The sequence below is a fragment of the Solea senegalensis genome, linkage group LG4 (genome assembly GCF_019176455.1).
Source record: "Solea senegalensis isolate Sse05_10M linkage group LG4, IFAPA_SoseM_1, whole genome shotgun sequence".
NCBI lineage: Eukaryota > Metazoa > Chordata > Actinopteri > Pleuronectiformes > Soleidae > Solea > Solea senegalensis.
Genome location: NC_058024.1, coordinates 22,106,125 through 22,119,542, shown reverse-complemented (window position 1 = coordinate 22,119,542; position 13,418 = coordinate 22,106,125). Strand labels below are relative to the sequence as shown.

At 41.2% G+C, this 13,418-nt stretch overlaps 2 protein-coding genes across 5 annotated transcripts; one reads left to right on the top strand and one right to left on the bottom strand.

Annotated features, from left to right (window-relative positions):
* The first annotated feature begins 35 nt into the window (after positions 1-35).
* Positions 36-8,719, top strand: si:ch211-161c3.6 (high mobility group AT-hook 2b). The gene is made up of 6 exons (XM_044024575.1): positions 36-348; positions 2,301-2,501; positions 2,646-2,729; positions 3,648-3,698; positions 3,852-3,887; positions 5,279-8,719. Exons 2-6 carry the CDS (start codon positions 2,397-2,399, stop codon positions 5,345-5,347), a joined length of 345 nt encoding a protein of 114 aa, XP_043880510.1. The 5' UTR covers positions 36-348; positions 2,301-2,396; the 3' UTR covers positions 5,348-8,719.
* A 574-nt stretch (positions 8,720-9,293) lies between these two features.
* si:ch211-161c3.5 (uncharacterized protein C3orf18 homolog) lies at positions 9,294-13,376 on the bottom strand. Of its 4 annotated transcripts, XM_044023062.1 has the most exons (6): positions 13,026-13,376; positions 11,715-12,123; positions 11,574-11,599; positions 10,909-11,038; positions 10,595-10,629; positions 9,841-9,904 (listed from the first exon to the last, which is right to left on the bottom strand). In XM_044023062.1, the coding sequence occupies exons 2-5, from the start codon at positions 11,976-11,978 to the stop codon at positions 10,624-10,626; spliced, it is 426 nt and encodes a 141-aa protein (XP_043878997.1). In that variant the 5' UTR covers positions 11,979-12,123; positions 13,026-13,376; the 3' UTR covers positions 9,841-9,904; positions 10,595-10,623. The 4 variants fall into 4 exon arrangements, with proteins under 4 accessions (XP_043878994.1, XP_043878996.1, XP_043878995.1 ...); XM_044023059.1 differs by lacking the exon at positions 10,595-10,629 and having other exon boundaries at positions 9,294-9,904; positions 13,026-13,375; XM_044023061.1 differs by lacking the exon at positions 10,595-10,629 and having other exon boundaries at positions 9,294-9,904; positions 13,249-13,375.
* Positions 13,377-13,418: the final 42 nt, after the last annotated feature.

The following is a 13,418-nucleotide window of genomic DNA, read 5'->3' as shown; positions in this document are numbered from 1 at the left end:
CGGGGCGGGGTCCGCTGCTTCAACCCTCCTACCCCTCGCTCTTTCTTGAAACATGCTTTAATAGAGAAAGTATGCAATGCATACAGCTCTGCTACAACCCCCCATTATACTGCAACTGGGGTATTCGTGACTGGACGTCTGGGGGGGATCACACACATTTCCGATTAGAGGAGGAAGGAGAGAGAGAGCGAGGGAGAGAGAGAGAGCGAGAGGGAGAGAGAGAGAGATTGCCCTTTCATTCCAGCCAATGAGACGGTCGATACACTAAGATTTTCATAGTTGTGCACGAGCTCAAAAGTGATCGGAGTGTCGGAACTTCCAGGTAAAACTGCAAAAGCCGACTTCAAGGTAAGTTGAGGCGGCGATCCGCTGTCGTTGTGGCTGCATTTGGCGCTGCCTGCACGGCTCACTCTCAACATGGAGCCTATGGTGTGAATGTATGCATGTGTGTGTGTGTGTGTGTGTGTGTGTGCAGACGAGTGTGCGTTGAAGTGAGAGGAGGACGCTTCTTTTTCTTTTTTTTTTTCTTCTTTTTTTTTTTTGCACCTGCATTGCTTCGGTCGTTGTTGGTCAAGTTTCTCGCGTCTCGCTGGCTCATCCATGTCGCCGGACCTGTGCTTATCGCTCCAAAAACACGCGAATCCCACCACATTTCACATCGATTGCGCAAGTGATGGGAGCAGGGGGATGTTGTGTGTGTGTGTGTGTAAGTGTAAGTGTGTATGACGGTGTGTGTGTGTGTGTGTGTGCCGACCTTTTTATACGCTTCAAAACTCTTGGTGGCCTCGACTGTTTTCGCCGTCATCATCAACAGCGGCGGCGGCAGCAGCAGCAGCAGCCCCCGAAAGTGTGGACGTTCTTTTTGGATTCGTGGATTCGCGCTCCTGGCGCGCTTTACGCACCGTCGTTTAAAAGGCTGCGAGCGAACGCGTTTTTATGGTTGCAAAAAGCCGCCCATATGCAAAAAAGTACATTGAGTCCCGTACTTGAGTGCCAAACACAGACTGGTGGAGCGGACGGTCTGCTTGCTGCTGCTGCTGCTGCTGCAGGAGCAGGAATGCGCGACGCTGGTTGTGTTTCCCCCACGAAAGTGAAGTTTATAAGCGACGAAACGACGTACGTACGTCTCATTTGGCTTTAAATCGTAAACGAGGATGTAGATTTCTCAAATTACTCCGACTTCCTGCTTGAGTGCGGCCGTTTTTGATAGGCTGTGTTGCTTAATTACGGTTTGGCACATTCCGTTCACTATAGGCACCATGGTTAAACGGTCACCTTGGGACATTCCCAACAGGAAAGAGTGGACTCATTGTATAGTTTACTCTCTTCATATAAAGTAAACAATAGGCTGTGTAACCATGGGTCATTGATTTACTGTTGAGGTAGTGTTGTTCTGGTTTGGCTGAAACTGTGATCGATGCTGCTGATGAGTTGATTAAATAAACGTGAACTATCACTGAATTAGTTGGATATGTTTTGGTTTTTTAAGCAACTCCTAAATGTGTGCATTAATAAACCAAATACATTTTTGGGGCAGTTTAAATACATTGATTTTGACTCTGTGAAAGGGTGAGGTTTGAATTTCATTTAAATCCTTTAAAAAAAAACAACTAAATCAAATAAATCACTTATTCACTCAAAATGTTTGTTTTGTTTTTTTTAAAAAAAAAGAAGGATGTCACAGCTACCCAAATAAAACCACACATCCTCAAACTTGAGAAGCCACCACAAACTTTATTTACATAATGACTTTATCACAGAGTAGTTAAATTAGCTGCCATTTGGCTAACTGACAAATCGTTGCCACTCTCAAATGTAAGACTTGCATTTCTCCGTTCTATTATGATGTCGCACAGTTATATACAGGGAGAGAGGTGCTGTGCACGTGCTGCATTCTTGCCTCAGTGGCTTGCAGTTTTGCAGTGAAAGGTGTGCGAGCGTCAACATCATCAAGGGCCACACGCGCTGATACACTGATACATGTCAAGGCAGCGTGGAGTACAGTAGATGCTGATTTTGGATGCGAGATTGAGTTGTGAATATCTGTGCTACTTTTAGTCTCTGCACACCACTCTCATGTTTCCTTGCTCGTGCCAGAACCCCGGTCTGTGTTCCGATGAACCCGGTGCCAAGGCTTATGTATAAGTAGTTCCCACGCTTGCTCAAGTAAAACATGTGTTGTGTGTGGCTATGAGACAGACTTAATGATATATTAAAAGTCACTGTGCTGAAGTGTGCAAAAAGAAAACGATTGGAAGTGGCACTGTATAACGCTTTTTCCCCAACCTTTTTATCTCCAGCTCCTGATTCTCAGGTCTTCTCCACTTTAAGCCCTCGAGGCCGCTTCTCTAGGCTTTGATGCCCACACTCTTAAAAGCAGGTGGACAGACACAGGCATGAGTAGCAGTGGGACCAAAGAGCCGTCTCCCCAGCCGAGCACTGCCCAGTCACCTCCTGAGCCTCCACGCCGGGGGAGGGGTCGGCCACGGAAACAGCAGCAGGTAGGACTGAAGTCTTCGCGACGAATCCGAGCAGTATCTGTCCCGTCGCCGCCAATTTTTATTAAAAAATGACATCGTGAAAGACGATGTCAGTGGATTGCTCATGCAAATCTTTTTTTCTCTACGTCCAATCTTTCCCGACAGGAGCCCGTTGGACCCCCGACTCCAAAGCGACCAAGAGGACGACCGAAAGGCAGCAAGAACAAAGGCCCAAGAACTGCACCTAAGGTTGAAACTGTGACAGTGAAATGTGAACTTGGTCCCTTGTATTTGAGGAAGCACTGTTTCAACACAAAAAAAATCTCTGTTTACAGGTTACAAAACTCTTTTTGCACACTCTATTCATTGTACTTGTACTTGAATCAGAATAACTTTGATTTGGTCTTCCAGTAGCCGCCAACAAGACGTGTGATACTGTATAGTGGGGCTGAACAATTTTCAATACATATCTAATTGCGATTATGGTCAAATTTGCGATATCAAAGGGAATGCTAGTTTTTACATCATTCTTCTAATTTGCATTCAAAGAACATATTTGAAATGATTACCGTGTGATATTTGTGCACATCTGTGAGAAACAAAGATGTTCCCTTCAGTCTGTAGAGTGAGATGTTTAGTGGGCAAAACAATAATGAATCTAAAATAATATTTTGACACACGTTTTGGCTCTAACAAGTATCGCATATTGTGATTTCGATAACATTTCGATGAATTGTTCAGCTCTACTGTACAGAAACACATTCATTTAAAAAAAAAATACACTTACAGCCATCAATACACAGAAAAAAGCAGAGGGTGGAGTGAGATTCTAAAATGCTTCTCTCGTCTAAGCTCTTGTCAAAGCTCCGCCTTCAAAAACACTGCTCTCAAGTAACTGAACATGCTAAACCTAATATATATTCTTTTTGTTTGTCATTTGAAATCCTTTAATACGAATCCTATTCCTCTTCAATCCCTCAGTCATGCCCTTGCAGAACACACCAACATAGAAGACGGCGATGAAATGGGAGGAGCCTTTTAAGCACTAGATAGAGTCGTTTTGCTGCACTTGCTAAGACACCATTTATATAAGACCTCATTTCACAAACTGCGATCAGTGCGATAATGAGTGTTAAAACACGAACCTCTCATCTTGTTGTTCATCAGAAAGTAGAGCCCACTGGGGAGCGGCGACCACGCGGGCGACCGAGGAAATGGGTACGGAGCGATCACCGACACGGCCGTACTGCACATGATGGGAGTTCATTGTCAATATAGCGTGTGTAAAAGACCTCGCAGGTGTTTGTGCACGCTGGAGCTGGACAGTAATTCGTGTTTTATTTATTGCTTTTGTCTTGTGTCTCTCCACAGCCTCAGAAAGTGGCGCAAGTAACCGAGGAGCAGCAGGTGAGAGAAACAAACTCTTTAAAAGGGCGGTTCCAGTTTTGATGTGGCACTAGTTTAGTCTGCACTACAAATGACTCTGATTTTATGTATATGACGCATTAAACTGGCTGAAATCAGGTCAGATATCATGGAGTTGTGTTTCTTGCTATAAATCCATGTCAAATGGCTCCAAATTTAGATCCTTTATGTCTGTAAACATAGAGTTTAGGTTTGTCTTGCCGACAGTTTTGCATCAGTGCAACAGAAAATCACATTTTGCATCCCAAACATGAGCGACGTTCATGCTGTATGACTTGCGAATCTTGCGTCGGTTCATCCACGCCCCTTTGTGCGCACAGTAATGAGGCTGCGGCCGACAAATTCCCGCTGGACCACTTTGCGCCTGTTTGTCTGTTTGTGTTTATGAGGTACACCTAAGTGTGACATCGCGAGATGTTCTACCCACTGATGGAGATGGAGTCCGCAGAATATTCGAGAGTGTACTAGTAAAGAAACACACATTTACGACACCTCAAACTAACTAGTTACCTTTAAAACAGCATGAGTTGAACCAAAGTGCCGCGTATAGACTTAGTCAAAATGAGCATTACGAGATAGAGAGTGTGATAACACACAACGTTTGTCTTGTGATCGCACGATCTTATTTAGTGTCACGCAGAAACCACACTAGAACACAGTGAGACTCAGTGACACACATTTTAATTATTACTTTGTGAATGTGTTCAATAAAATCCTCTGAATCTTTTGACACTGAGCTGCTGCTTGAGCACGTTGCGCGTCGATCCTTCTGCGTGATGTAAGTTGCACAGAGAGCATTGTTGAATTCCCCAGGTCCCACCTCCAAACATCCTTTTGTCACATCCAGTTTGGGTGAATACGCTCACCCAGTGTTTCTCAGAACGTCCTTTCTTTCTTTTAGCTGCTTTCTTCCATTTATCTTTCTCCGTTCTTGCACAACGTTTGTCGACCAAAGCGGGGCTCGTTCACGCGAAGCCCCCTTGTCTGCCTTATCGCATCCTTTCGCCACCCGAGCAGTTTGTCTGAGACGTTAAGAGGCTGAACTGAACTGAACTGAAACTGTTGAGACAGACTCCCTTTTTCAGACGCACGCATGTGAAGGGGAAGAATGAGTCAATGTAGTGAGGGGAAACCTGATCTAACTGTTCTCTTCTTCTGTCTTTTGGTTTCCTGACATAACCGTCATCTTCCTCACATTTCTTGGTCTGACAGCTGGACCTACTTCCCCGCACGCAATCACTCAATGAAATCCTCACACTCATTCTCGTATTTGCGTGTTGTCTACGATCTGTCTACTGATTCATTACTTTGTGCACGTTTGAGTCACTAACGAATCAGACGCTAACTGGTTCTGGGTCCCCTTGCTGTTCCAGGGCTCTTCAGAGGAGGCTGAGGAGGGTCCCTCGTCGTCTCAGGTTCCAGCACAGGAGGAAGGGGAGTAGATAGGACACCTGCCTACCTACCTCAAGGTTTGGCCTCAAGCAAAACAGGTGGCACAAACCAAACTGTGGCTGTGATGGGGATTCAGGAACACACATACACACACACACACACACACACACACACACTCGCATACAGACACGTGCACAATCATTGCTAGTGGTTTATTCACAAATGAAATACTCAACCCTGGATATTTTTTTAAACATCAGTGATTAGGGATTTTTATTATGACGGAGTAATAGGGCCACATTGAGAAAAAAAAAAAATTCACAGACTTCGAGATTAAAGTCGTAAAATTTACGACTTTAATCTCGTAAATTTACGAGAAAAGTCCGCCTGGTTCTCTCTGCGGAAAAGATGCATTTTTTTGTTCTCCCCTCTTCTAAAACAACAGGTTGGAGTATTACAACTTTATTCTCGTAAATGTATGACTTTATTCTTGCTTTAATCTCATACATTTATGACTTTGAGACTTTATTCTAAAAGAAATTTCTCAATGTGGCCCTAATACGTATTTTATGTCTTAAATTCAAGGCTTTTTTTTTTTTAATCTGGGGAAAATATGTTCTGTAGTTCCCCTAATAGTTGAATTATCCCTTTAAGAAAACCTTGCACTGAGCCCCTCCGCCTGAGTGTGTACGTGTGCATGTGTGTGTGTGTGTGTGTGTGAGTGTGTGGTCGTATGGCGAGGGGACAGGATGGCAGGTGGAAAATAAAAATAAAGGCGTTGAGGGAGGTTTAGAAGAACAAAAAGGAACCAAACTGAATGGTTTTTTTCATTGAAAGATGTTTGTGACTGAATCCTCATGTGAAACAGGAGCAAAGCGTAGACATTTGGAACGATGTTGCAGTATAAACGTGCGCCGATGTCATGATGATGAAAAGGTTTTATTCCAAAATGAAATATCCAACGTTGGGAGGGGGACGGAAAAAAAAATGTCTTCCTCGCTTTGAATTACATTAGCTCAATAACCTCGATAAAAAAAAAAAGTGCATTTGTGTCCTTCCATCCTATCTATATGTATACACACACACATGCATTTGTGTGTGTGTATACATATATATATAGTCTGTCATTTTACCATTCTCAGGATTTCACTATTACAGTGCTTTTTACAAGATATTGAAACCTCAGGTACAAAACTATTCAGGAACATGTTGTCAGTCTACTCAGTAATAATTATTGTGCTGTGTTTGTTGTGCATTTCTTATCTGTATTTGACATTACCAGTATGCCTATACACGAAGACCTCACGTAAACCTCAGTTACCCTCAGTCTCTTATAATCTCTCATTCTACCTCAGTGACACAAAAAAAAAAGAAGAAAAAAAAGACCGGTCTCAAACAAATACATTCTCCACTCCCTCAGCAGTGACGCACACTCTCATCACTTCAAAACACACACACACACACACACACACGCACACGCGCGCACACACACAGGCTCCTGTGCAGATATATATCACACAGACAGGCAAAGGGTTTACAGGCATATATGCAAAAAAACGTTACACTGCGGTACAGGTGTGCAAGCGAAAGCATCGGTGTCAGATCTTTAAAAGATGAAGCAAGACTCGGTTTGTTCTCCTGGGAAATAAAAAAAGAAAATGCAGCCAATAGTTTACAACAACCTGATGAAATACTTGCTTTTTTCTTTTTTTTTTTTTATTATATAGGGTGTAGTCCTGTTTGAAAATGTTTGTTTGTTTGTTTTTTTTTGTTTCCGATACTTCTTTCTCATTGGTTCTGCATCATTTCTTTAGATTCATATACACTGTAAATTGTACGCGTGACACTCGACCACACAGTGTCGATGTGCGTGACAGTTATGGACAACAACGGCATTGTATGGAAAGTGACTAAATAAATAATGAGTGATCCATTAAAAGCTCAAATACTCTACGCTACAATACTGCTAACCCTGTCTTTGCAGGACCACGTTTTTAAGGAGGAGAAAAAAAGGACCCAGTTCGTACCTTGTTTTTCTTTCTTTCTGATTTGGCTGTAATGTCACGGTGTGACAGTAATAGATGTGACACACACAGAGTGCCGTTATCTGCCATCTATGCCGTATGAGTGTCGGAACAGGTGAAGCTGTAGCGGGATTTTACCATAATGTTTCATACTGCATATTTCCAGGTTGTCTCGTTCTAAAGGGTCATCTCACTGTAATGAGTCGAGTGTGTTACTGTCAACAGTGTGTCATCTGAGAGAGCCCTCACTTTAATAAAACTAATTAAACCTAGTATACTTCATCGTCATAATAGTTTGATTTTAGATTGTATTCTTAACTTAGCAAGATAACATTTAGTCACATAGTAATACTGCTATTTGTTTTAGGCGGAAATGTAGATTAACAAACACTTTTGTTTGGATGAAAACAAAAAGAAAATCAAAGGTACAGAAATGTTTCTTTAACTTAGATGTTCAGAATTTCAGCACTGAAACTGACGACAAATGCAAAAAAAAACAAAACGACCAGCTTCATATATGTATAGATTCTGTGGGATTTCATGATCAAACATGGACTACATATTACTTAATAGTTGTTTCTTACATGACTTGAATATCACCCGTCATTTACTGTATACTGTATATTAAGTGTTTATCCACTAGAACTTGTGTTATGTTATCACTGATGATTATGTTGTATCCCAGTCATTTTATGTATTTCAGCATTGTTTACTAAATTGCTGCCAGAAGGGCTTGGTCCATTTACAGACATGTATGTTTTTTTTTGCTCAGCTGCGTTGGCTTTACTGTTTTGTTTTTTTTTCATTATTATTATTATTATTATGTGTTGCCCTAAGGACTACCTCTGTAAACAAACAAACAAATAAACAAACAAACAAAGCCCAGGTCGTCCACGAGGAAACTTTCCATCAGACCTGCACGGCCACATGGATGAAATCTTGAACTAACTGTACTGTCGTAGTCCACTCATCTCATCTCACTACATTCATATCACCGCAGGTGAATGGAAGTCAGCTTGAAGGGTGCTATTCTTTTTATCATTATTATTATTTTACACCAGCTGAGTCAATGATTGTTGTTTTACACAAGCTGTGTCTGGATATTTACTCTCTATAATATGGGGTCAACGTTTGTTTTTTGTGATCTTACTGATAGTGATGGAGTTACATGCCGTACTTGATCCGTTCTCAACTATTGAACAGTTGAAGTGTAACTTGAGAAATCCTATTTTTATGCCTTTCTTTTTAACACCCATTTTGTAGTTTCATTGATGTCTCGTCATCCACTTCATTAACTGAACTCACAAAACCTGTGCTATATATATTTGTTATGATTCTTTATCATGTGTTTCATGTTATTCTGCTTCTTTATCGCTTATCAATAAAATATCACACCTACCAGCTTTTCTTCTTACAGATTTGTATATTAGCCCTTAGTGCTCACGCGGCACAGATGTGTGCCACAGGGAACACACTCACCTCCTTATATGGGGATCCGGGATGTGTGTGTTTATATGTCACATATTCAGGCTTTAAAAAGCTGGGTTTTTTCCATCTTGTTTTGTGTTGTTGAGTCAAAAGTTATGATTCATTTCAGCTACTTTATATCGCATTTTTAGTAGCGATATAAAGTAGCAATAATTGTACAGAAGTCACAAAATAGAGCGTTTTTCTTTTCTTTTTGTTCATAAAAACGAGCCAAGTGAACTTAAAACTGTGACGCATTTGACAAATTCAATCTGATTTTAAACATTTTGAGTACTTTTTGCTCAGGTGTGTTTATATAGTTGGTGAAAATTAAAAAAAATGTTTCATCAGATTGTCTAGGTTGTGCTGAAAAACGGATATAAAACACTCTATATTGCACATTCTTATAGCCTCTGTATATACTGTATGTTTTAACATAGTAATGGAAAAAAAAGCAGCCGAAATGCTCTGTGTGTTCTAAGGGTTTAAAAAAACAATTCTCAGATTGTTTAAACAGTTTTAATACACACAGAATCAACAGTCCTTCATTAGATGAAAGAAAACGGAGAGGGGCAGTGCAGTGAAGGATGGCAACACGTCTCGTGTTCGCGCTCATCAGAGAATTTGACTATTTCAAATGTATGCTCCGCTCATATCAAACATGGAAATAGATATTGAAGCCCTGAAGAACTTCACAGACAAGCAACCAAACGTTTGTAACAACAAAACAACGGTGATTCTAAGAAAAGTGCATCACACCGCATCTGTGTGCCACAGGAAAACAGTGCAAGATCATAGTGTATGTGATGCTTCCCTTTACATACATACAGTACATGCACTATACACTTGTTTTTTTTGCTGTCTCTGCAAAAGAAACCAGCACTCTTCCACATACGAAGCTGTGGTGATTACGCTCCAGACACTGTCCAGTTTTCCCTCCTGCTGTCCTTTTTTTTTTTGAGAGAGACAGTCTGTATCTCTGTCGTGAGCGGATCCACCATCACAAACTGACGTAGACTAGTGGAAGAAGAATCGTTAGGCATTGAGAGCTTTGGCTACATCTGTGAAGACAAGGCGACTGGGCCGCTGCGTGGTCCCCTGGGAGGTCGTGAGAGTCTGCAGAGACGGGCAGCAGATAGCAGACAAAAGCGTTAGTGATGTGAGGATCATGTGGAACCGGGAAATGTTTCATTTCAGCGCAGTTGGCTTTATATTTCATGGAAAAAGGGGATTGAATTCTAAAATGTGACATGTTTTAAGACCAGAAGCCACATGTATAAACAAGACTAAATATTTATGTGGCAAAAATGAAGAAGAAGAAGAATCTGAGGTCCAATGACTAGATTAGGTCCAGTTCGCATCACATGTAAAAGTTTGGAAGAAGCCTGTGAGTGGACCAAGACCTTCCAGTGCCATGATCATTGTCATACTCAAATTAAACATAATTATCTACTTTGTCTTTATCTTTGCAGACAAAAGTAATTGTGTGATGATGCCGAATTAGATTCCTTTTTAAATGTGTCCTCTAAAATAGTTCATATGTAAGTTTTATAACAGAAGGAACACAAAGGAAAAGATGTAAAGGGAAAAAAAAACCTTAACTGTAAAGTCAATTTCTTTCAATGTGTTGCTGTTACTTTTCACATTTAGCTTGTCAGAGATGAAAGACCACAGAACCAAAAATAGAACTATATAAAAATAAAATAGTTTTAGTTTTTGTATTTGAGATTTTAAGATATTTAAATTATGGGAGGAAGGGGGGAGAAACAGGTTTGGACAGAAAAAGACACTCAGGTAATACTTTACCAAGTTTGCCTGTTACCGTGAGGCCAATGTCAAAACTTCAAAGAAAATGAGGTACAACATATGGAAGCGAATTACAAGCAGTGCAAATATAAGACGTTGAGAATGATGATATATGTAAAATAGACCAATTAATGCATCATTGCCATGTATGCAACCTCAAGAGATCATTTTGTTTTTTATGACTTTAAGTTCCCATTTTGTCATTCATATTCATTTAAGGATATGGCAAATTAAATGTAGCTAGTGTGGCTTTTAATGTCATTAAAACCTTTTGGTTTGATTGATTAAATTGGATGATTACTCCCCGGTCTTACCTTAGCATTGGGGCCTGTGAGGCTGCCTTCCCGGCCGTGGTCCAGTAGTTCTTGTTCCAGCAGATCATCTTGTTCCTCGCCTGGGTCAAAGTTGTACATGGGCATGAGCTGATGCCTCAGCTTCTCCAGCCTACATGAGAATAGGTTAGAGGTTTTATTATTTGTTGCCCTGAGGACTAACTTTTTCTTTTTAAACAGACTTTTAGTTAGAAAAGGGGTTTATTGTTTCGTTCTTTTTATTGTGTTTTCCCTGTTTTTAAAAACTTAAGTAGCAAGTAAAGTAGAAATTGTGAATTTCTAAGTAAAACATTCACAATTGTTGATATTTGGCCACATTAACATCTCCTCAACTGCCCTCTATAGACAGTGTATCCAGGCTCCAATATCTCAAAAACATTATACTTGTGTAAGGGCTGTTCAGAAACATGTGCCATGTGGACACAATCAACGTGCAACTAATGCAGTTTGACATGGGATTCCTCCACTTGGCCTCAAAAATGATCCAGCAACGATGGACTCGCTTTAGTGAAAATATTTTTAGAGGAGTTGGATTCTGGAAAGATTTGCAAAATACTAGAATCCAGTGATGAAAATGTTGGAATCATGTTGTTGCCTGCGTTCCCTTGTTTGGGGTCAGTAAATAAAAATATCTATGAATAACTTACCGCTTCCGTTTCCGGATATACAGCATCTAAATTAGAGTTGGAAAAATAAACAAGTGTATTACTTGATTTGTTAAAACATACGGAGAAAAAAGTAAACACAATACTGGGTGAAAATCAGCAGAAAATATCGTCGTCCCTTACTATTGCCACTGCTAAGCCAATGACAGTGATGATGCCAAAGGGTAGAAGAACCATTCCCATTCCCGACCCTTCAATCACCACCTCAGGAAATGTAGTGGTGTTGAAGCTGGTCTCATTTGTTGTTATAGTAACAGTCATTAATGTTGTTGCTCTGGAGGTGATGTTTTCTCTGGTGCTGGTGCCTGTTGAGAGGAAAGGGATTGTGGTGGTCTTGGCAGATGTGGAGACAAAACTTGTGGTGGTCTTAGCCACAGTTACAGCCATGGTCAGGTGTTAACTGTTTTAACTGAACGCGTGCGTGTCTGTCCCGGATGTTGCTCCGCCCTCTAGCGTGTCTCATGGATGACACGGATGTCAGCCCTCAGGTCTGGGGTCTGCGTAGCCATTGGTTTTGCTTTGGCAATAGGATCTGAAGGAAAAAACAAACAAAAAGTGATTGATAATTGATATGACTTTATGTGTTATACTCCTTCACAGCAATGACTTTCTTAAAGCGTTGTGAAAGAAACCATACATTTCAGTTTTGGCACACGACAATTCTGGATTTCATTCAAACCATAGCTGATTGTAGCAGGAGGCTTGCGGTAGGTGTTTGGGGCAGGATGTGGGTAGCAGAGGCACATGAGGAAACTTGATAAAATACAGAGGAATACTAACCACTCAAACTGTAACGTGCACTGTGAGGAAATGTGTGAGGAGCGTGTTCAAACGTCAAAAATCAAACTAACACCCCCACACACACATGCACACACAAGTTCCATAAATATCCACCGCTTCCTAGACTCAGTGCAAATGTCTCCCACACACACACACACACACACACACACACACTGTGCACATCCTATGAGAGTTAAGAGCAATTTATCCTGAAGATGTACATAAATGAAATGTTAAAAAAAAAACACGAGTATGGTTTTACTTTAAAGCAGTGTTGCATGGTGACGCAGGGAGGCGGTGAACACAGACATATGATCCATTCCTCTCTCCTTAGTGCATCCTGTCTGCTCATGCTCTTAATGAGGAACATGTGAAGCTGAGGCAAACAACCAATGAAAAACAAAGGCTGGATTCAGTCGTTGCTGTTGTCTGGTTAATAATCACCACACAGCACAAAAGCCTGTAACAATTTACACGCTTATCCCCGTGCTGTTGATGATCTTATTACTATGTTACTGACAAACAGCGTGTTATTTTTAGTCAAGATAAACTGCATCTCAGCTGTCCCGTTTCAAAACAGCTGAGCTACTAATCCTGCCAACGTGACCCGGTCCCAGTGCTCCATGTGTCCTCAGATTAGAGATGCGGACGTACCTTAATGTGTGTCATGCATGAGTTCAGAGGTGAGCTGCAGCAGACTGGGGCTTGCTAGAGAAGGAAACATTTCATTGGAAGAGGCAACATTTCTTCCAGTGTCTGCCCCTCCTCCTCCTCTTCTGCTTTCCCCTTAAGCAATGCAGGTACTGCACAGGCTGTTTACATTAACAAAACAACCATTTTCTCTTAAGATGGAATCTCCAGACTGAAGTAATCCTACCCTAGCAGCCTCCAAGAAATCCTTTTTCTGGTCTCCAACAGACGCCAAGAATCTACTGCCTTGTCCTTTCTTGTATTTCACACAACAGAGGCTGGTCTAGGGATGCTGCAAACAGAGATCAGTGCCGCAAGCCCCCTCCCCCTTCACTCTGCCATTGGTTTAGTGGCTTG

Coding starts and splice junctions, on each gene's coding strand:
- si:ch211-161c3.6 (XM_044024575.1), top strand. CDS start 2,397: ATGAGTAGCAGTGGGACCAAAGAGCCGTCTCCCCAGCCGAGCACTGCC. Junction 3,699..3,851: donor GCGGGCGACCGAGGAAATGG/GTACGGAGCGAT, acceptor GTCTCTCCACAG/CCTCAGAAAGTGGCGCAAGT. Junction 3,888..5,278: donor AAGTAACCGAGGAGCAGCAG/GTGAGAGAAACA, acceptor TTGCTGTTCCAG/GGCTCTTCAGAGGAGGCTGA.
- si:ch211-161c3.5 (XM_044023059.1), bottom strand. CDS start 11,978: ATGGCTGTAACTGTGGCTAAGACCACCACAAGTTTTGTCTCCACATCT. Junction 11,600..11,714: donor TTGGCTTAGCAGTGGCAATA/GTAAGGGACGAC, acceptor ACTCTAATTTAG/ATGCTGTATATCCGGAAACG. Junction 11,039..11,573: donor TATATCCGGAAACGGAAGCG/GTAAGTTATTCA, acceptor ATTCTCATGTAG/GCTGGAGAAGCTGAGGCATC.